The sequence below is a fragment of the Rattus norvegicus genome, chromosome 5 (assembly GCF_021556685.1).
Source record: "Rattus norvegicus strain SHRSP/BbbUtx chromosome 5, alternate assembly SHRSP_T2T, whole genome shotgun sequence".
In the NCBI taxonomy this organism is placed as follows: domain Eukaryota; kingdom Metazoa; phylum Chordata; class Mammalia; order Rodentia; family Muridae; genus Rattus; species Rattus norvegicus.
Window position 1 is genome coordinate 164,156,189 of NC_141538.1, and position 24,810 is coordinate 164,180,998.

A 24,810-nucleotide genomic window follows, 5' to 3' on the forward strand; every position below is an offset into this window, starting at 1 on the left:
ACCAGAGAATTACTAAACCTGATAATCACCTTCAGCGAAGTGGCTGGGTATAAAATTAACTCAAATAAATCAGTAGCTTTCCTCTACACAAAAGACAAACAAGCTGAGAAAGAAATTAGGGAAATGACATCTTTCATAATAGTCCCAAATAATATAAAATACCTCGGTGTGATTTTAACCAAGCAAATAAAAGATCTGTATGATAAGAACTTCAAGCCTCTTAAGAAAGAAATTGAAGAAGACCTCAGAAGATGGAAAGATCTGCCATGCTCATGGATTGGCAGGATTAATATAGTAAAAACGGCCATTTTACCAAAAGCGATCTACGTGGTATTGGTACAGAGACAGACAGATAGACCAGTGGAATAGAAATGAACCCACACACCTAGGGTCACTTGATTTTTCACAAAGGAGCCAAAACCATCCAATGGAAAAAAGATAGCATTTTCAGCAAATGGTGCTGGTTCAACTGGAGGTCAACATGTAGAAGAATGCAAATCGATCCATGCTTATCACCCTGTACAAAGCTTAAGTCCGAGTGGATCAAGGACCTCCACATCAAACCAGATACACCAAAACTAGTAGAAGAAAAACTGGGGAAGACTCTCAAACATATGGGCACTGGAGAAAATTTCCTGAACAAAACACCAATGGCTTATGCTCTAAGATCAAGAATCGACAAATGGGACCTCAGAAACTGCAAAGCTTCTGTAAGGCAAAGGACACTGTTGTTTTCTTTATGCATTACTGCTCCAATCTCTTACTCATTTCTATTCTCAATGTTTTCCAGTCATGAAGAATTTCATTCCTTTGCTCAACTGCTTTCATGTTTCTTTCTGTATACAGCAACATCTCTGGTATCTCAGGGAGACCTGCTCTGTAGGTAAGACTTGCTGCCTTAGTTAGGGTGTTACTGTTGTGAACAAACAAGTGAATAAGACAACTCTTATAAGGACAACAATTAAATGTTGAAGGCTAATAGGTTCAGAGATTCAGTCCATTATCGTCAAGGGGGGAGCATGGCAGCATGAAGGAAGCCTTTCACAAACAAGATTTATGGGACCTACTAGATGCTTCCCTATATCCTTCCAATACCCAGCTCCTCAGTTCCATGTTTCCATTGATTCTTCTGGCAATCTAGGCTCTCTATTCACTGACCCATAACTGATTATGCTCCCCTTTTCCCCTCTTCCTCCGATCTCCCACCTTCAGCTTCCATTGATAACTTAGTCAAGAGAAGAAATAAAAGAACTAGTTCAAATTTTAAGTTTATAATTAAATTGTTTCACTCTTTTAAATTCTCCTCACGGTTGCATTTTAAATCATGGGACAAAGGCAAATGTATCTAATTAAGAAATCAAAGGAGCCTTCTGGTTGCTGCCCTCACAGAGAGCTGAAACCCAGCCCCGAGGGGCGATGTCAAGCCAAAACAAGACCAACTTTTCTGTTCCAAGTGACCTGCCTGGTGGACTCAGGACACATGCCCACAGGAACAGCTGAAAGCCAGTAAACAGAAAAGACTACACGCCTGAAAGCAGAATACACTGTTCCTATAACTGGCTGAAAGAAAACAGGAAAACAGGTATGTTTTCTATGATCTTAAGCGACCCCTATGACAGGGCCATTCCTGCCCCCAAAGTGGTTGATACCCACCCACTGAAAATTACTACTATAATTTATGTTATAGGATTGTAGAAAATTCATGACTTCAGCATATGATACATGAGAGACACTTCCTGGGAAGATGTAACATACATTCATCTAAGGATCCCAAGTGTAAACTAAAAATAATCAAATCAAACTTGGTGAATTATTCACATTTATTTACAGGACAACGGGGAAGGAGTTGTTGACCACACAGCCCAAGGACACATAATCAGTTGTTATCCTCAAACATAAAACCAGCATTTAATAAGAATTATGAATACTGGACTGTCAAAGGAGATTTCACATCTGTAGACATATTTATAGGATCAAGAACAAGCAGTTTTGGTATCTCAGTTTGTCAAATAAAACAAAGTATAATTTGTCTGAATTTGATTCCTTGAATATACAGGATGCTGCCAGTTTTATTAGATATTTTGAGGGGTGAAGTCCATTTGAAATAGATAATTTCTGTTGCCATGAAAGTGTTACACAACACTATATTATTCTGGCTTCCCCACATGTCTTCATCTTGGAATATTTGAGGGTGGACACGTACAAGTTCAATGAAAACTTTCCTACACTGTCATATTTTCAGAGATTTTTCTCAGCATAAGTAGTTGACATTCACTAAGATTTGAACATCGAATGAAGGTTTCTGAAGTTTTCATAATTATACAAATTCGCTTGTGTGGAACCTCAATTGTTGCAAGATATACTTTCCCCACAAAAAAATTTAAAATGTTTTCTCTAACCTGAAATGAAGTCAAAGATATTTCCAAATACATTGTTATATCTTCAGATTGTAACATGTATTTTCTTAATTCTAAGAGATAGGCCAAAAGGTTCATACCTCTAATACATTTGAAAGTTTTTCTCCATTAAGTATTATCTAATCAATTTTAAGATGATATTTGTTGGTAAAGAATTGTCCCATTGGCTAAATTTATAATTTTTCTCTATGTAATCTGTCAGACATTGTAGTTAATGCATTTTTCATGTACATCACACTTGCAAGTATTATCTCATGTATGAAATCTCTGATGCCTTCACAGGCGAATATTTGGGTAAAGCATTTGTCACATTCACTGCTTTTGTAAGGTTTCTCTCCTCTATGAAGTCTCTAATGTACATGAAGACTGGATTTTTGAGTAATGCATTTGTCATATTAACCACATTTGTATGGTTTTTCCCCTGTATGAATTCTCAGATGAATTCTCAGACTCTGGGACCAAAGCATTTTTCATAATTACTGCATGTGAAAGGTTTATCTCCTGTATGAACTCTCTGATGAATACTAAGATGGGATTGTTCACCAAAGCATTTGTAAGGTTTCTCTACTATATGAATTCTCTGATAAATTCTTGGACTAACTTCTTAGTCAAATCATTTGTCACATTCACTGCATTTTTAAGGTTTATTTCCTGTATGAATTCTCATACGGTTTTTCAGAGTACCTGTTTCAGTAAAGCATTTGCAGATTCTCTGCATTTGTAAGGCTTCTCTCCAGTATAAATTCTCTGATAAATACTAATATTAAATTTGTACGTAAAGTATTTCTCACATTCACCACATTTGTAAGGTTTCTCTCCTTACAAATTCTCTAATGAATTCTCTAATGAATACTGAGATAGGATTCTCCGGCAAAGTATTTGGCACATTGATTACATTTGTAAGGTTTATCTCCTGTATGAATTCTCTGATGACGCCTACGACAGGATTCTCGGGCAAAACATTTGTCACATTGACTACATTTGTAAGGTTTCTCTCCTGTATGACTTCTCTGATGAACAGTAAGATGGGATTGTTGGACAAAGGATTTGTCACATTCACTGCATTTGTAAGGTTTCTCTCCTGTATGAAGTCTCATATGGTTTCTCAGAGTGCCTTTTTCAGTAAAGCATTTGTCACATTCACTGCATTTGTAAGGTTTCTCTCCTGTATGAATTCTCTGATGAATACTAAGATAGAATTCTTGGGAAAAGTATTTGTCACATTGACAACATTTGTAAGGTTTATCTCCCGTATGAATTCTCTGATGACGCCTAAGACAAGATTCTTGGGTAAAATGTTTGTCACATTGACTACATTTGTAAGGTTTCTCTCCAGTATGAATTCTCTGATGAATACTACGATGAGATTGTTGGCCAAAGCATTTGTCACATTCACCGCATTTGTAAGGTTTCTCTCCTGTATGAATCCTCTGATGAATTCTCAGACTACCTTTGCGGCCAAAGCATTTGTCACACTCACTACATTTGTAAGGTTTCTCTCCTGTATGAATTCTCATATGGTTTCTCAGAGTGCGTTTTTCAGTGAAGCATTTGTCACACTCGCTACATTTGTAAGGTTTCTCTCCTGTATGAATTCTCTGATGAATACTAAGATGGAATTTTTGGGAAAAGTATTTGTCACACTGACTACATTTATAAGGTTTTTCTCCTGTATGAATTCTCTGATGACGCCTAAGACAGGATTCTTGGGAAAAGTATTTGTCACATTGACTACATTTGTAACGTTTCTCTCCAGTATGAATTCTCTGATGAATACTAAGATAGTATTTTTGGGCAAAGTATTTGTCACATTGACTACATTTGTAAGGTTTCTCTCCTGAATGACTTCTCTGATGACGTCTAAGACAAGATTCTCGGGCAAAGTATTTGTCACACTGACTACATTTGTAAGGTTTCTCTCCTGTATGAATTCTCTGATGAATTATCAGACTAAGGTTGGAGACAAAGCATTTGTCACATTCACTGCATTTGTAAGGTTTCTCTCCTGTATGAATTCTCTGATAAAAATGAAGCTTCCTTGTTTTGGTAAAGCATTTCTCACATTCACCATCTTGGTGAAGGTTCTTACCATTAATGTCTTCTTTCAGCATCAGTTTATGTTTATAGACAAAATCGTTATCAAATTCTGTATTTTTGTGTTCTTTGTTCTCTATATGGATTCCAGAATTTACACCAATGATAGCACATTCATTTGAAAACTGTACACAGTCTTTATATTTGTAAACTTCTCTTGTTTTCCCAGCTTTATGTCTTTTCAGGTTTGAGGACCGAAGGGAGGGATCTCGGAGATGAGTTTTATAAGGTGTACTTTGGGTGGATTCAAGGGTCATTTTGCTAATTTCGTCCCATTTACAAAACTTCTCTTGAATATTCACAAGCTCATGGACAATGCACTCTGTGTCTTGTTCCAAGACCTCCCCATGTTTTCCATGTATCAGATGATTTTCTGAAAAATAAAAGTGCAATTAGGGACGACAGGGGTTACTGCACTGGGGAGAAAGAGATTCAATAATGGGTGTTTACTGAATTATCTGGTAAACTAGACCTTCTCAAGGATTTATGCCCTCAAAATTGGTTTTACTCTTTTCATAATCATTACTTGGATCCTCAGAAATCCCTCAATTCAGATCTATATCAACTGAAAGGAATGATAAAACACTTCAAAATATTACCTTAAAAATTGTACCTTGCAGAAGCTAAGAAAAATAAGTCATCAATCAATATTGAATATACATAAATTAGAACTCTGAATAACATACTTCTAATTTTTAATTATAATTTGATTCAAAGTGACATTGTATAGCTGTGTTCAGCTAGAAATTCATGATCATAAATGAATCTTATACATATACTTGTGTCAGCATCCAAAATACTGAAGATTAAGAACATGGTGTATGAGTACTAAACTCAGAGACCACATATAAAAATGCAAAGAAATAGGCAAAATTAAAATTCTCCAAACCAACAGCTCTATATCTACTTAAAACATTTTGCATTATTAAAAATCATACTTAAAGAGATTAATATAATAATGTAATAATAATGTAATAATAAAATGACGCCAAATATTATGTGTCCAGAAATATAATTGCTACTTCTGAAAATTATGTTTTTTTAACTCAGAAATTTCCATTTAAAGCTAGATAAGAGGTATTGGAAAGATCTTGGAGAATATAACACTGGTTACTCCTCCAAAGAAAGTGGAGAAATGTATAAAAAAAAAATACCATGGAAAAATTATCATGCAAAGAGGAACCTCCCTTATCCTAGTGCTTTCCAGATTATTTCAGAGAGTTTACATAAACACGATGTAGGAAAATTCAAAGTAAGATTCAGGAATTCTACAAAAAGTGCATCCTTACCCACAGACAATAGATTGTTGTACGTCTCCAAAATCACATCCATGTACAGTGCCCGCTGAGCATAAGTGAGACTTTCCCATTCCTCTAGTGTGAACTCTGGAACCACATCCTTGAAGGTTAAGAAACCCTGTAAAAGAAAAGTATGTATTTGTTACTTTACAAAATTCCTTTCCTACATTAAAAAGTAGCACTAATGAACTAGAGACACTTTGTAATACAGATAAGGACAGGAAAATATTGAGGGACAAACATTTTCTCAAAGGTACATGGATATGAGTCTAAAGTTATGAAATGCTGCTCTTCCACAGACAATCTATAGAATGACTTACAATAATGCTCTCATTTATGAAGGCCCTCACATTCATAAATTTATTGTGGTTTTCTGAGACCTTAGCAGCAAAAGAACGATTTTCCACCATCAACACATTTGAATTTTTTTGCGCAGTTTGGATTGTATAATATCTTTTAAAGTCCTCTATTACAAAATTGTTTGCCAGCAATCCTATGCTACTAGAAAATGGATTTTGACACTCATTTCTTTAAAATCCAATAATCTCTGCTGAAGACTTCAGGCAGGAGGAATATACAACACATATGCATAATTTCAGACAAATGTTACCAACATACATTATATAACAAAAGACATTAAATAGAAGTTGAAAATCTGTATCGTAAAATAGTCATATACTTCCTTGTATTTACATCTCTCTGAGAATGAATGTTATAATCATCTCAAAAGCTGTAATCTGTTATGAAATATAACATGTTCATTTGATTTCTGGATACAATAATGTACCTATATGCAGTAGAGTTTGATAAAAAAAAAATTTTAATGTCACATCACAGATAGTTGTTATGATGAGGAAAAATGTCCTATCAATTCTACAATGTCCACCTTACTCCATATGGACAATAGCTCAGTCCTGTGTACATCTGGCCCTCAGGTGACTGTACTATAACATATGTATTTGATGTTATAAGGTCTAGCTAAAGTGCTAGAAATGTTCAATAAGGAAGAAGTAGAATATCAAATGGAAAATTAATGGAAGAAGCAAATGTTAGAGTTTGTTCTTTCAACAGAAAAGGAGTGCAACATCAGGAAAAATATGAAACATTCCAAGTGACACATAGAATCAAATACTTAGGAAAATTATTTTATTTAAGTATATTCACAACCAAGGAAAAACACTAGTACAGGAAATTAAATTGTTAAAAATTATAAAACATCTGGCACAAAGCTCCCTGCTCCCAAACCCCATAGGAGAGAGAGCTGATCGCCCAGAAGTGTTGGCAATACTAAGATGGCAGGGCAGGGGAGACCGCCACTTCGGCCCACTTTTGCCCATATCCCTGGCTCTTGAAGAAACTATATAGGGCCTCTGGGAACAGGAAGATAGGGGCACTCAAGCTGCAGGAAACCTGTGATCGAGACACCAGCGGGATCTGAAGGAACACAGCCAAACAGCTCTCTGCACCCAAATCTTATGGGACAGAGAGGCAGACCTTTAGAGGGGCAGACACGCTTGGGAAACCAGAGAAGTCTACTGTCTGCCCACCTTTCTGACTCTAGAGGAAAAAACACCTACAGCCACCCTGTGCACAGGGACCCCAGAGAAGGAGGGGCAGACACTCCTGGTTACTGCCCTCATGAAGAGCTGGAAACCAGCCCTGAGGAGCGACGTCAGGCCCAAGAACAGAGGTAAGACCAACTTTTCTGCTCCAACTGACTGCCTGGTGGACTCAGGACAAATGCCCACAGAAACAGCTGAAAGCCAGTAGACAGGAACAACAACACGCTTGAAAGCAGAATACTCCATTCCCATAACTGGCTGGAAGAAAACAGGAAAACAGGTCACAACTCTCCTAACACACAGGCCTATAGTATGGTCTAGCCACTGTCAGAAATAGCAGAACAAGGTAACGCCAAGGACAACCTGATGACGAAAGGCAAGCTCAGGAACCCAAGCAACAGAAACCAAGACTACACGGCATCATCGGAGCCTAATTCTTCCACCAAAGCAAACACTTAATATCCAAACAAAAGCAAGACCTAGATTTAAAATCACATTTTATCCTGATAATGGAGGACCACAAGAAAGACATGAGGAAGTCCCTTGGAGAAATGCAGAAAAACACAAATAAACAAATAGAAGCCCTTAGAGAAAAAACACAAATATCACTGAAAGAATTAGAGGAAAACACAAACAGGTGAAGGAATTAAAAATGGAAATAGAAACAATAAAGAAAGCACAAAGTAGGATAACTCTGGATATAGAAAACCAAAGGAAGAGACAAGGAGCCGTAGATACAAGCATCACCAACAGAATACAAGAGATAGAAGAGAGAATCTCAAGAGGAGGAGATTCCATAGAAATCATCGACACAACTGTCTAAGGTAATGTAAAACTGAACAAGTTACTGGCCCAAAACATACAGGAAATCCAACACACAGTGAGAAGATCAACGGTAAGGATAATAGGTATTGAAGAGAGTGAAGACTCCCAACTCAAAGGACCAGTAAATATCTTCAAAAAAATCATAGAAGAAAACTTCAATAACCTAAGAAAGAGATGCCCATAAACATATAAGAAGCCTAGAGAACTCCAAATAGATTGGACAAGAAAAGTAAGTCCTCCCATCACATAATAGTCAAAACACCAAATGCACAAAACAAAGAAAGAATATTAAAAGCAGTAAGGGTAAAATGTCAAGTAACATATAAAGACAGACCTATCAGAATTACACCAGATTTCTCACCAGACACTTTGAAAGCCAGAAGATCCTGGACAGATATCATACAGACCCTAAGAGAACAAAAATGCCAGGCCAGGTTACTGTATCCAGCAAAACTCAATTAACATTGATGGAAAATCCAAGATATTCCATGACAAAACCAAATTTACACAATATCTTTCTACAAATCCAGCCCTACAAAAGATAATAAATGGTAAAGCCCAACACAAGGAGGTAAGCTATACCCTAAAAAAAGAAGAAATTGATCATTTTAAAACAAAACAAAGAAAAAACAAGCAAACAAAGATAATCTCACCTCCAAGTACAAACAGGAAGCAACAATCATTAATCCTTAATATCTCTCAACATCAATGGATTCAATTCCCCAATAAAAAGACACAGATTTACCAACTGGATACGAAATGAGGACCCAGCATTTTGCTGCCTACAGGAAACACACCTCAGAGACAAACACAAACAATACCTCAGAGTGAAAGGCTTTAAAACAACTTTCCAAACAAACGTTCTGAAGAAGCAACCTGGAGTAGCCATTCTATTATCAAATAAAATCGATTTTCAACCAAAAGTCATCAAAAAAGATAAGGAAGGACACTTCATATTCATCAAAGGAAAAATCCACCAATATGAACTCTCAATACTAAATATCTATGCTCCAAATACAGGGGCACCTACATACATAAAAGAAACCTTACTAAAGCTCAAAGCACACATTGAACCTCACACAATAATAGTAGGAGATTTCAACACCCCACTCTCATCAATGGACAGGTCATGGAAACAGGAATTAAACAAAGACATAGACAGACTAACAAAAGACATGAACCAAATGTGCTCAACAGATATTTATAAAACATTCTATCCTAAAACAAAAGGATACACTTTCTTCTCACCACCTCATGTTACTTTCTCCAAAATTGAACATATAATTGGTCATAAAACAGGCCTCAACAGATACAGAAAGATAGAAATAATCCCATGAGTCTTATCATACAACCACAGGCTAAAGCTGGTCTTCAATAACAATAAGGGAAGAACACCCACATATTCTTGGAAGTTGAAGAATGCTCTACTCAATGATAACCTAGTCAAGGAAGAAATAAAAAAAGAAATTAAAGAAATTAGAATTTAATGAAAATGAAGGAACAACATACCCAAACTTACGGGACACAATGAAAGCTGTGCTAAGAGGAAAAACTACTAGTTGTGATTGCCTGCAGAAAGAAACAGGACAGAGGATATCAGCAGCTTGACAACACACCTAAAAGCTCTAGAACAAAAAGAAGAAAATACATCCAGGAGGAGTAGAAGGCAGGAAATAATCAAACTCAGAGCTGAAATCAACCAAGTAGAAACAAAAAGGACTATACAAAGACTCAAAAGAACCGAAAGCTGGTTCTTTGAGAAAATCAACAAGTTAGATAAACCCTTAGCCAGATTAACCAGAGAGCACAGAGAGTGTGTCCAAATTAACAAAATCAGAAATGAAAAAGGAGATATAACTATAGAATCAGAGGAAATTCAAAAAAATCATCAGGTCCTGCTACATAGGCCTATATTCAACAAAACTCAAAATTCTGGAGGAAATACACAATTTCCTAGACTGATACCAGGTACCAAAGTTAAATCAGGAACAGATAAGCCATTTACACAACCCCATAACTGTTAAAGAAATAGAAATCGTCATTAAAAGTCTCTCAACCAAAGAGAGCCCAGGTCCAGATGGGTTCAGTGCAGAATTCTATCAGACCTTCATAGAAGACTTCATATTAATACTATGCAAACTATTCCACAAAATTGAAACAGACGGAGTGCTACTGAATTCTTTCTATGAAGCCACAATTACTCTTCTACCTAAACCACACAAAGACCCAAAAAAGAAAGAGATCTTCAGACCAATCTCCCTTATGAATATCAATGAAAAAATACTCAATAAAATTCTTGCAACGTGATCCAGTATATAAACAAACTTAAAGATAAAAACCACATGAACATTTCATTAGATGCTGAGAAAGCATTTGACAAAATTCAACACCCCTTCATGATAAAAGTCCTGGAAAGAATAGGAATTCAAGGCCCATACATAAACATAGTAAAAGCCATATGCAGCAAACCAGTTGTTAACATTAAACTAAATGGAGAGAAACTTGAAGCAATACAACTAAAATCAGGGACTAGGAAAGGCTGCCCACTCTCTCCCTACTTATTCAATATACTTCTTGAAGTTCTAGCCAGAGCAATCAGACAACAAAAGGAGATCAAGGGGATACAGATTGGAAAGGAAGAAGTCAAAATATCACTATTTGCAGATGATATGATAGTATATTTAAGTGATCCCAAAAGTTCCACCAGAGAAATACTAAATCTGATAAACAACTTCAGCAAAGTGGCTCGGTATAAAATTAACTAAAATAAATCACTAGCCTTCCTCTACCCAAAAGAGAAACAAGCCGAGAAAGAAATTAAGGAAAAAACACCCTTCATAATAGTCCCAAATGATATAAAGTACCTCGGTGTGACTTTAACCAAGCAAGTGAAAGATCTGATTGATAAGAACTTCAAGCCTCTGAAGAAAAAAATTGAAGAAGATTTCAGAAGATGGAAAGATCTCCCATGCTCATGGATTGGCAGGATTAATGAAGTAAAAATGGCCATTTTACCAAAAGCAACCTACAAATTCAATGCAATCACCATCAAAACTCCAATCCAATTGTGCAGAGAGTTAGACGGAACGATTTGCAAATTCATCTGAATAACAAAAAACCCAGAATAGCTGAAACTGTCCTCAACAATAAAAGGACTTCAGGGGGAATCACTATCCCAGAACTCAAGCAGTATTACAGAGCAATAGTGATAAAATCTGTATGGTATTGGTACAGAAAAAGGCAGATCAGTTCAACAGGATTGCAGATATAGAAATGAACCCACACACCTACGATCACTTGATTTTTGACAAAGGGGACAAAACCATCCAATGGAAAAAAGATATCATTTTCAGCATATGGTGCTGGTTCAACTGGCAGTCAGCATGTAGAAGAATGCAGATCGATCCATGCTTATCACCCTGTACAAAGCTTAAGTCCAAGTGAATCAAGGACCTCCACATCAAACCAGATACACTCAAACTAATAGAGGAAAACTTGGGGAAGAGTCTCGAACACATGAGCACTGGAGAAAATTTCCTGAACAAAACCCAATGGCTTATCCTCTAAGATCAAGAATCAAATGGGATCTCATAAAATTACCAAGCTTCAGTAAGGCAAAGGACACTGTTGTTAGGACAAAACGGCAACCAACAGATTGGGAAAAGATCTTTACCAATCCTACAACTGATAGAGGGCTCATATCCAAAATATACAAAGAACTCACAAAGTTAGACGACAGGGAGACAAATAACCCTATTGAAAAATGGGTTTCAGAGCTAACCAAAGAATTCACAGCTGAGGAATGCCATGTGACTGAGAAGCACCTAAAGAAATGTTCAAAATCTTTAGTCATAAGGGAAATGCAAATAAAAACAACCCTGAGATTCCACCTCACACCAGTCAGAATGGCTAAAATCAAAAACTCCAGCGACAGCAGATGCTGTTGAGGATGTGGAGAAAGAGGAACACTCCTCCATTGTTGGTGGGATTGCAGACTGGTACAACCATTCTGGAAATCAGTCTGGAGGTTCTTCAGAAAACTGAACATTGAACTACCAGAGGGGGAATCACTATCCCTGAACTCAAGCAGTATTACAGAGCAATAGTGATAAAATCTGTATGGTATTGGTAGAGAGACAGGCAGATAGATCAGTTCAACAGAATTGCAGACCCAGAAATGAACCCACACACCTATGATCACTTGATTTAGGACCCAGCTATCCCTCTCTTGGGCATATACCCAAAAGATGCCCCAACATATAACAAAGACACATGCTCCACTATGTTCATAGCTGCCTTATTTATAATAGCCAGAAGATAGAAAGAACCCAGATGCCCTTCAACAGAGGAATGAATACAGAAAATGTGGTACATCTACACAATGGAATACTACTCAGCTATCAAAAACAATGACTTTATGAAATTCATAGGCAAATGGATGGAACGGGAAAATATCATACTGAGTGAGGTTACCCAATCACAGAAAAACACACATGGTATGCACTCATTGATAAGTGGCTATTAGCCCAAATGCTTGAATTACCCTAGATGCACAGAACACATGAAACTCAAGAAGGATGACCAAAATGCAAATGCTTCACTCCTTCTTTAAAAGTGGAACAAGAATACCCTTGGCAGGGAATAGGGAGGCAAAGTTTAGAATAGAGGCTGAAGGAACGCCCATTCTGAGCCTGTCCTACATGTGGCCCATACATATACAGCCACCAAACTAGATAAGATGGATGAAGCAAAGAAGTGCAGGTCAACAGGAAACGAATGTAGATCTCTCCTGAGAGACACAGCCAGAATATGGGAAATACATAGGTGAATGCTAGCAGCAAACCACTGAACTGAGAATGGGACCCCCGTTGAAGGAATCAGAGAAAGGACTGAAAGACCTTGAAGGGGCTTGTGACCCCATATGAACAACAATGCCATCCAACCATAACTTCCAGGGACTAAGCAACTACCAAAAGACTATACATGGACTGACTGGGCTCCAACTGCATATGTAGCAGTGAATAGCCTAGTAAGAGCAGCAGTGGAAGGGGAAGCCCTTGTCCCTGCCAAGGCTTGACCCCCAGTGAACAGGTTTCTTGAGGGAGGGCAGTAACGTGGGCAGTTTTGGGAGGGGAACACCCATATAGAAGTGGAGGGGGAGGGGTTAGGGGGATGTTGGCCATGGAATCTGGGAAAGGGAATAACATGTGAAATGCAAATAAGAAGTACCCAATTTAATAAAGATGGAAGAAAGAAAGAAAGAAAGAAAGAAAGAAAGAAAGAAAGAAAGAAAGAAAGAAAGAAAGAAAGAAAGGAAAGAAAGCCAACCCACCCTATGTTGAATAGAGATCCAAGGGGCAACATCTTGTTATATATCTTATTCCTACATCCTCATGTTTTCAGATTTGAAAATCTGATTTAAAGGACAGGAATCTGCTTGTTTGTATTAAAATAGCCTAAAAAAAGAATAAAACACACACCCTGTTGGGGGTTTTTTGACCATACAATTAAAGGGTTTGGAAAATCATGGATTTCAGGTTGTGGGGTGCTGGTGACATTCATCTCAGTCCTGTACTCTAGAACCTTGATGTCACTTTATTTTAAAGTGTGAAGGTGTTTTGTGACCTTGTGGGTTTAATCCTAGTTTTTCCAAAGTACAGTTATGAACCTTATACATCTCATACAGAGCAGTCATGAGAAGACTCTCAATGGTGGCAAAGCAACTTACTAACTCGGGTATTGAACACAGATGAGTTCCTTGAGTTTTCTTTGTGCTCTATAGATCCCACATTTTGAGCGGAACATGTTAATGTACTCAGAACTGACAACGAATGGAGTCACAAAACCGAGGCAAAAATTGTCCATTGTCCCATAAAGCAGATGTGTGTAGCTTTTTGTTTTTTAAAGAAAAACCAGTGACTGTTTTACTGTCATTATCAACAGAGCAGCTAGAATTTGGAAGGGATGCTGATGCCGATACAATTCCTTCCATCAGAGCAAATTAGAGTCTGAAGTGTTTTCAATGACATGATGCTGGATAGGTTAGGATGCTCCTGCTGCTCTAGACTCAAGCCTCTCACTCACTTCATGCTCTTGACAAAGTCCTTGCCTTTCTTGACAGACGCTTTCAGTTCAGGGATGGCCTCAGCAATCATTTTCTCCTCAAAATGAGATTTTGTCAATGCCCAGGTTCATCTCCGGGCCCTTTCTTCCCAACAGCAAAGGTGTTGAGAAATCGGTGTACTCTGTCTCTTTAGACTAAACAGAAGATCACTCAGCAGCTCCTTCCTTCCTCATCATGGTGTCTACAAGAGAGAAGACAAAGCCGACTCCAGCTGAAGCCGTGGACAGAGTGCAAAACCTGCTCTAGCCTTGGCCTTCACAGCTACTGTGCCAGCCTCCTGGATCCTCCCGGATAGTGTGGCTGGTCTTTGGGAAAGTCAACCTTGGGGATACACTGAGAGATTGGGGAGATGATCGTCTTCCCAGTGTGGCCACAAATGAAAGATATGTTGACTCAAACTGGATCTAAACCCTTTACCTCTGCCACAAACATATTCACTCTGATGATATCAAAGGTTGTCATGATATTGTTGGGGTTGTACATGCCATAAACTTCTGCTGTGACAGTGATGGTGGAGTTGACTAGATTGGCAATGCTGCAAATCATGGCTTCAGGGAAATGCTGGGTCATCCTGCGTCCTCCCTGACTTCCTGGGCACTCCGGCTTGAATGACCACCACATCACAACCTTTTAGGCAATCTGGCAACAGCCCCGGTCTCAGGTAGGCTTCCGCATTTTCTCTGTTCTCAATATGACTCAGATCTGCTGCCACAGAAGGTCAGGCAGCTCATTACGGGCTGTTCTTCAGAAAAAGTGAAAGGGGTTGCTCAATGTCCCCAGAAGCTCTCGATACAGCTACTTTAGCATTGTTCTGGGCCGAAGTTCTGAAGCTGTGGAGGAGAGTCGCAGTGGTTGGATGAGTGAGAGCAGAGAGCATGGCTGGGGCCAGCAGAGCACAGACTTACAGGTACAGGAGCTAAGAGTTGTCAAGAAACTCCAAAGATTTCCATTTTGCCACATAACAGATCTTGCAACAAAAATACTCACAGGAGGAAATTCAGAGCAGAGACTGAAGGAAAGGCCATCCACAAACTGCCCGACCTGGGAATCCAGCCCATTTACAGCCACCAAACCCAGACAATATTGGTGATGCCAAGAAGTACAAGCTGACAGGAGCTTGATATAGTTATCTCCTGAGAGGCTCTGCCAGAGCATGACAAATACAGAGACAGGTGCTCACAGACAACCATTGAACTGAGAACAGGATCCCCAATAGAGGAGTTAAAGAAAGGATTAAAGGAACTGAAGGGGTCTGTAACCCCTTAAGAACAACAATACCAACCAACCAGAGCTCCCAGGGACTAAACCACCATCCAAAGAGTATACATGGACAGATCCACGACTCCGGCTGCATATATAGTAGAGGATGACCTTGTTGGGCATCAATGGGAGGAGAAGCCCTTGGTCTTACCAAGGTCCAATATCCCATTGTAGGGAAATGTCAGGGTGGAGAGGCGGGAACGGGAGGGTGGAAGAGGTAACATCCTCATAGAAGTAGGGGGAGGGGAGATGGGATAGGGATTATGAACAGGGAAACAGGGAAAGAGGATAACATTTGAAATATAAATTTAAAAAAATCCAAAAAAAGAGTCAGTTAAATACCTTTCAGGCTGAAAAGCCCAAGAAACTGTTTTGTGAAGAACCTAGAACATCTACTTGAAAGCTGATGCCCAGCTGAGATAACAACAATCATCATTTGCCTAATAGTTAAGAACTTTAATTTCCTAAGGATACTGACAAAACTATTTCCTTTGCAAAGCTGTGAGGTACTCAGTTCCTTATCACACTCGAAATTAGTAAACCCACAATGCCATATTGTCATCCTAATTATCAGGTGAATTCAGAGGGAATGTGGGAGAAAATTCAAGTCCTCTTCCAGGATAAGTCATCTGGAAAACTCGAAGCTAACGAAGATCGAGCTCTGTAAACGAGGGCAGGTTCTTTCTTTCACACTCTTTTCAGTAGACTGCTTGTGAATGGCAACACATTCTGGTTTACTGCTGATTCAATAATAAGACTGCTTCATTTATCCTCTACCCTTTGGCCACGGTTTTTAAAGTAGGCACACAATTTTTAATTATACTTCCCTAAGATAACATATAGAGTATAAGTCACATGATATCATGGAAAGTATAGTTCTGAATTAAGACTATCAAATCATAGAAATGTAAAAGAACACACCAAAAGAAATAGATATATTCCTGAAGAAGACACAATTATAAAAAAAATTCAGTGTGCATACATACCTCTACACAAATAAAGCCCGGCTTTGAAGGAATAGAAATATCTTTTAGCCTCTGACCTCTTCTCTATTGAGTAAAATAAATCTTATCATATATATATATATATATATACACACACACATATATATTAGATATATGTACACATATATACATATATATTAGATATATATACACACATATATATACATATATATATTAGATATATATACATATATATTAGATATATATATATACATATATATTAGATATATATATAATCTTAAATTATATGTATATATATATAATTATATAATGTCTACAGTAAGTTGAATATTTGGTGTTATACTCTATATGGAAATAAGGAAGGAAGGAATTTGGGGCCAGGAACTGTGAGATCTTGATTCTTGTCCACCTTGTCATATAATATCCCATGGTGGTGTCTGCTTTACCTATTCTGCACAGTGTCAGTTTCTCTATTATCTATGGGACGTGACATTGGGTAAATGAGTTATACACATCTTTATACTCTGGAATTTTCCACAGATATGTATCTATGCATGTATCAGAGACTATGCAACAATATCTCCGAAGTTGATAATATTCATAATGATTAAATTTATGATGATGTTGTAAAATAGAATATTTGTTACGAAATGCATTTTACGAGTTCTATAAAGATACTACATGAGAGCTCAAAAGCAACACCCCAACGAGCAAACTTGAGCCGCGGGACCAAGGGTAAGACCAACTTTGATGCTCCAAGCGACATGACTGGTGGTCTCAGGACACACAGAGGCAAAATTCCTCTGGGACCGGACACTTCCGGTTTTTATCTGGATTCCCAACCTCGCTGATCCCCACCCGCAGCTCACTGCTCCCAAATCCCGGGGGAGAGAGAGCTCACCGCCCGGACAGGTGGGCACTCCTGAGACTGCAGAGCAGAAGGGACCACCAATAATGCCCACCCCTGTCCACATCCCTGGCCCAAGAGGAAACTGTATACAGCCTCTGGAAACCGGAAGATAGGGGCACTGGAGCTACAGATCCCCTGCGCTCCATACACCAACAGAACCTGAAGGGACCGGATCAACAGTTCTCTGCACCCAAATCCTGTGGGAGGGAGAGCTAAACTTTCAGAGAGGCAGACACGCCTGGGAAGTCAGAAGAGACTACATTCTGCCTACATTTCTGACTCCAGAAGAAAACACCTAACACCATCTGGGACCCCGGTGCACGGGGGGGGGGGGGGCTTCCGGAAAAGGCGGTGCAGGCCCTCCTGGTTGCTGCCCTCACTGAGAGCTCAAAAGCAATACCACACGAGCAAACGAGCCTCGGGACCACAATAAGACCTACTACTGTTCTGCTCTAAGCGACCTGCCTGGTGAACTCAGGACCTGGGCCCACAGGAACACCTGAAGACCTGTAGACAGGAAAAACTACACGCCTGAAAGCAGAACACTCTGTTCCCATAACTGGCTGAAAGAAAACAGAAAAACAGGTCTAAAGCACTCCTGACACACAGGCCTACAGGACAGTCTAGCCACTGTCAGAAATTGCAGAACAAAGTAACACCAGAGATAATCTGATGGCGAGAGGCAAGCGCAGGAACCCAAGCAATAGAAACCAAGGCTACATGGCATCATCGGAGCCCAATTCTCCCACCAAAGCAAACACTGAATATCCAAACACACCAGAAAAGCAAGATCTAGATTTAAAATCATATTTGATCATGATGCTGGAAGAACTCGCTTAGAGAAACGCAAGAAAACATAAATAAACAAGTAGAAGCCTATAGAAAGGAATCACAGAAATCCCTGAAAGAATTCCAGGAAAACACAATCAAACAGTTGAAGGAATTAAGACTGGAAATAGAAGCAATCAAGAAAGAACACAGGGAAACAACTCTGGATATAGAAAACCAAAGGAAGAGACAAGGAACCGAAGATACAAGCATCACCAACAGAATACAAGAGATAGATGAGAGAATCTCAGAAGCAGAAGATTCCATAGAAATCATCAACACAACTGTCAAAGATAATGTAAAATGAAAAAGAAACTACTCCAAAACATACAGGAAATCCAGGACTCAATGAGAATATCAAACCTAAGGATAATAGGTATAGAAGAGAGTGAAGACTCCCAACTCAAAGGACTAGTAAATATAGTCAACAAAATCATAGAAGAAAACTTCCCTAACCTGAAGAAAGAGATGCACATAAACATACAAGAAGCCTACAGAACTCCAAATAGATTGGACCACAAAAGAAACTCCTCCCATCACATAATAGTCAAAATACCAAATGCACAAAATAAAGAAAGAATATTAAAAGCAGTAAGGGAAAAAGGTCAAGTAACATATAAAGGCAGACCTATCAGAATCATACCAGACTTCTCGCCAGAGACTATGAAAGCCAGAAGTTCCAGGACAGATGTCATACAGACCCTAAGAGAACACAAATGCCAGCCCAGGTTACTGTATCCTGAAAAACTCTCAATTAACATAGATGGAGAAACCAAGTTATTCCATGACAAAACCAAATTTACACAGTATCTTTCTACAAATCCAGCCCTACAAAGGATATTAAATGGTAAAGCCCAATTAAGGAAGCAATCTACACCCTAGAAAAATCAAGAAACAAATCATCTTGGCCACAAAACAAAGAGAAGAAAAGCACACAAACATAACCTCACATCTAAATGCGAATATAACAGGAAGCAATAATCACTATTCCTTAATATTTCTCAACAGCAATGGATTCAATTCCCTAATAAAAAGACATAGATTAACAAACTGGATATGCAACGAGGACCCTGCATTCTGCTGTCTACAGAAAACACACCTCAGAGACAAAGACAGACACTACCTCAGAGTGAAAGGCTGGAAAACAACATTCCAAGCAAATGGTGTGAAGAAGCAAGCTGGAGTAGCCATTCTAATATCAAATAAAATAGGTTTCCAACTAAAAGTCATCAAAAAAGATAAGGAAGGACACTTCATGTTCATCAAAGGAAAAGTCCACCAACATGAACTTTCAATCCTAAATATCTATTCTCCAAATACAAGGGCACCTACATACATAAAAGAAACCTTACTAAAGCTCAAAATACAAATTGCACCTCACACAATAATAGTAGGAGATTTCAACACCCCACTCTCATCAATGGACAGATCATGGAAACAGAAATTAAACAGAGACGTAGACAGACTAAGAGAAGTAATGAACCAAATGGACTTAACAGATATTTATAGAACATTCTATCCTAAAGCAAAAGGATATACATTCTTCTCAGCTCCTCATGGTACTTTTTTCAAATTTGACCATATAACTGATCAAAAAACAGGCCTCAACAGGTACAGAAAGATAGAAATAATCCCATGCGTGCTATCAGACCACCACGGGCTAAAGCTGGTCTTCAATAACAATAAGGGAAGAATGCCCACATATACGTGGAAGTTGAATAATGCTCTACTCAATGATAACCTGGTCAAGGAAGAAATAAAGAAATTAAAGACTTCTTAGAATTTAATGAAAATGAAGGTACAACATAACCAAACTTATGGGACACAATGAAAGCTGTGCTAAGAGGAAAACTCATAGAGCTGAGTGCCTGCAGAAAGAAACAGGAGAGAGCATATGTCAGCAGCTTGACAGCACACCTAAATGCTCTAGAACAAAAAGAAGCAAATACACCCAGGAGGAGTAGAAGGCAGGAAATAATCAAACTCAGAGCTGAAATCAACCAAGTAGAAACAAAAAGGACCATAGAAAGAATCAACAGAACCAAAAGTTGGTTCTTTGAGAAAATCAACAAGGTAGATAAACCCTTAGCCAGACTAACGAGAGGACACAGAGAGTGTGTCCAAATTAACAAAATCAGAAATGAAAAGGGAGACATAACTACAGAATCAGAGGAAATTAAAAAAAATCATCAGATCTTACTACAAAAGCCTATATTCAACAAAACTAGAAAATCTGCAGGAAATGGACAATTTCCTAGACAGATACCAGGTACTGAAGTTAAATCAGGAACAGATAACCCATTTAAACAACCCCATAACTCTTAAGGAAATAGAAGCAGTCATTAAAGGTCTCCCAAACACAAAGAGCCCAGGTCCAGACGGGTTTAGTGCAGAATTCTATCAGACCTTCATAGAAGACCTCAGGCCAACATCCCCCAACCGCTACCCCTCCCCTTCAATTAGGATGTTCCTCTCCCCATCCTCCCCCCATTACCGCCATATCCCCAACAATCACGTTCACTGGGGGTCCCGCCTTGACAGGACCAAGGGTTTCCCCTTCCAATAGTGCCCTTACTAGGCTATTCATGCTACCTATGCAGTTGGAGCCGAGGGTCAGACCATGTATAATTTTGGGGTAGTGGCTTAGTCCCTGGAAGATCTGGTTGGTTGGCATTGTTGCTCATATGGGGTCTCAAGCCCCTTCAAGGTCTTCCAGTCCTTTCTCTACTTCCTTCAACGGGGGTCCTGTTCTCAGTTCACTGGTTTGCTACTAATATTCGCATATGTATATGCCATATTCTGGCTGTGTCTCTCAGAAGAGATCTACATGGGTTGCTGTCAGCCTGCACTTTGATTAAGTCTTTTTCAATGGAGGGATAATTAAGATAATTTTTCATATAGATGGAAAACATTATTCCTCTTGGGATTGATTAATGAAAATTTCAATGTTGTACTTTTAGCTTTCTTTTCTTCTCTTAGGAATATAACCTCATTTGAGTATCTGTATGGCCATATACACAGATAAGTGTTATGTACAATTCTTTCTTGTTTTTCAAAACTATAATACTCAGGGCTTTTATCATTTCTATTAAAAATGGGCATCAGAAATATAAACCTGGTGTTGGGGATTTAGCTCAGTGGTAGAGTGCTTGCCTAGCAAGCGCAAGGCCCTGGGTTCGGGCCCCAGCTCCAAAAAAAGAAATATAAACCTGGAACAAGAAAAATGACAAACAGATGTTGTGGTTTGCCCTGAAGGTATCTGTATTTTGATGCTAAATCCACTTCTCCACGTTGGGCACCATCTGTTGTTGAAAAATAGAAAAGTAAAAAAGGTAGTGCTGTCTTTTCTGAACATAAATGATCCAAAAGGGCACATTTGTAAAAGAAATGCTACTGAAGCTGAAAGCACACATTGATCCCCACACAATAATAATAGCAGACTACAACACCCACTCTCACCAATAGACAGATCATAGAAACAGAAACTAAACAAAGAGAGTGAACCTAACAGAACTTATGAATCATAAAGATTTAATGGATATATATAGAATATTTTATTCTAAAACAAAAGAATATACCTTCTCAGCACCTCACAGCAACTTCACTAACACTTATCATATAATCAAACACAAAAGAAGCCTCAATCAAAACCAAAAGATTGAAATAATTCTATATGTCCTATCACATCACCATGGACTAAGGATGGTCTTCAATAAAAACAAGAAGAAGCTCGCATACACATGGAAGCTGAATAGTTCTCTACTCAATGATAATGTGGTCGGGGAAAAAAAGGAAATTAAAGACTTTGTAGAATTTCATGAAAATGAAAAAGCAACATACCCAAACTTATGGGACAGGATGAAAGCACTGGTAAGAGGAAAACCCTGAGCTGTGAGTGCCTCAATAAAGAAATTAGTGAGATCATACACTGGCAGCATAACAGCATATCTGAAAGTTCTAGAACAGAGAGAAGCAAATAAACCTAAGAGAAGTAGCCTGCAGGAAATAAACTCAGGGGAAAAAATTAACCAAGAAGAAATAAAGAGAACTATACCAAGAATCAACAGAACCAGGAGATGGTCTTTGAAAAAAACCAACAACATGGATACACCCATAGCCAGACTAACCAGAGGACACAGAGGCAGTATTCAAATTAAAATCACAATTGAAAACAGAGATATAACAATAGAAACGGAAGAAATTCAAAAGATTATGTCATCCTACAACACAAGCCTATACTCTAAAAAACTGGAAAATTTAGAATAAATGGGTGATTTTCTAGACAGATACCAAGTATCAAAGGTAATCAGGATCAGATAAACCACATAAACAGTTCCATAAAGCCTACAGAAATAGCATCAATCACTAAAACACTCCCCCAAAATATGACCAAGGACCACATGGTCATAGTGCAGAGTTCTATCAGACCTTCAAAGATTAGCTAATACCAATACACTTCAAACTATTCAACAAATAGAATCACAAGGAACACTATCTAATTCATTCTATGAAGGCACAGTTATATTCATAAACCACCAAAAGACCCAACAAAGAAAGCTGACTTCAGACTAATTTCCCCTATTAATATCAATGAAAAATATTCAATAAAATAATAGCAAACTGAATCCAGAAGCACATCAAAATAATCAATCACAATGATCAATTAGGCTTCATTCCAGGGATGCACAGTTGGTTCAATATACAGGAAACCATCCACATAATCCACTATATAAACAAACACAAAGAAAAAAAAAAAAACATGATCATCTCAGTGGACATTCAAGAAGCCTTTGACAAAATACAACCCTCCTTCATGCTAAAAATATTGGAAAGATGAGAATTCAATGCCCATGCCAAAATATAATAAAAGCAATAAATAGCAAACCAATAGCCAACATCAAACTAAATGGAGGGAACATGAAGCAACCCTACTAAAATCAAGGAATAGATAAGGGTGCCTACTTTCCCCTATCTATTCAACATAGTACTCAAAGTTCTATCCAGAATAATTAGACCAAAAAGGAGGTCGAAGTGATACAAATTAGAAAGGCAAAAGTCAAAAATATCACTATCTGTGATTTTTACGGTATTATACCTAAGTGACCCCAAAGTCAATCAGAGAACTTCTAAAGCTGGTAAATAACTTCAGCAAAATATCTGGATGTGAAATTAACTTCAACATACACTAGCAACATAACAGGATAGGAGTGTGGGAAAGGAATTTGAGAAATGACACCCTTCAAAATACTCACGAATAATCATAAATATCTTAGTGTGACTCTAACCCATAAGTGAAAGATATCTTTGACATATCTTTCAAATTTCAGAATGAATTCAGAACTTCAAATTTCTGAATAAAGAATTACAAGAAGTCTGTAGAAGATGGAAAGATATCCCAGGCTCAGGGATCAGCAGGATTAACAGAGGAAAAATGGCCGTATTATCAAAACCAGTCTACAGGCTCAGTGCAGTACTCATCAAAATCCCACCACAATATCTGAGATGGATAGAAAGAGCAATTCTCAAATTCATCTCAAATAACAAAAACCCCAGCATAGTGAAAATTATTCTTAACAATGGGAGGATTTCAGGGGTAATCACCATCCCTGACCACAAGCTCTACTACAGAGCAATAGTAGTAAAAAAGAAAGGTACACAGAGAAATGCATGTAGATTAATGAGATAGAACTGAAGAAGCAGAATTAAGCCCATACACTTACAGTCATCTGATCTTTAACCATCCAGTGGAAAACAAACAAGATATTCAACAAATGGCACTGGGTCAAGTGTCAGTCTCCATTTAGAATAATGCAAATTGATCCATTCTTTTTTTCCTTATACAAAGATCAAGTGCAAATGCATCTAGAACTTCCACATAAGACCAGATACATTGAACTTAATAGAAGAGGAAGTGAGAAAAATCCTCAAATACACTAGCAAATGGGAAAATTTCCTGAACAGAATACCAATGGCTCAGGCTTTGAGATCAACTATTGACAAATGGGACCTCATACAACTGAACATTTTCTGTAAGGAAAAGGATAATGTTAATAGGATGAAACAGTAACCTACAGACTGGGAAAGCTCTCTACCAAGCCTATATCTGACAGAGGGCTAATATCAAATATATACAAATAACTCAAAAAGTAAGGCCACAGACAATCAGATAACGTGATTAAACAATGGGATACAAAGCTAAAGAAAGAATTCTCAGCTGAGAGATCTGGAATAGCTGAGAAGCAACTAAAGACACATACTTAGTCATCAGGAAAACACAAATTAACGACCCTTAGATTCCACCACACAGGAGTCAGAATGGCTAGGATCAAAAACTCAGAAGAAGCATATGATTGCTAGGATGTGGACAGAGGGGAACAGTCCTCCATTGCTGGTGCAATTGAAAGCTGCTACAACCACTCTGGAAAAGTATGGTGGTTCTTCAGAAAAAAGGACATAATTATACCTGAGGACCCAGCTATACCACTCCTGGGCATATGCCTAAAAGATGGACCAACATAAAACAAAGA

The 24,810-nt window shown here is 38.2% G+C and overlaps 2 protein-coding genes and 1 pseudogene across 5 annotated transcripts in view; all 3 read right to left on the reverse strand.

Annotated features, from left to right (window-relative positions):
* The window catches only part of Rex2l4 (reduced expression 2 like 4), a 751,000-nt gene that overhangs the window by 711,126 nt on the left and 15,064 nt on the right, over positions 1 to 24,810 (reverse strand). The gene's annotated exons all lie outside the window — the stretch shown is intronic.
* Positions 1,803 to 24,810, reverse strand: part of Zfp534l2 (zinc finger protein 534 like 2) — a 38,086-nt gene continuing 15,078 nt past the window's right edge. The window contains exons 3-4 of one of the 2 annotated variants that reach the window (XM_087550757.1): positions 5,801 to 5,927; positions 1,803 to 4,884 (exon numbers count right to left, since the gene is read on the reverse strand). In XM_087550757.1, the coding sequence (XP_087406883.1) occupies positions 3,260 to 4,884; positions 5,801 to 5,927 (1,752 nt within the window). In that variant the 3' untranslated portion in view covers positions 1,803 to 3,259. The remainder of the gene's footprint in view (positions 4,885 to 5,800; positions 5,928 to 24,810) is intronic. The other variant, NM_001402528.1, reaches the window with a different exon arrangement.
* LOC148006150 (malate dehydrogenase, mitochondrial pseudogene) lies at positions 6,939 to 16,010 on the reverse strand (annotated as a pseudogene). The gene has a single exon (XR_015621317.1). The product of XR_015621317.1 is annotated as a malate dehydrogenase, mitochondrial pseudogene (transcript).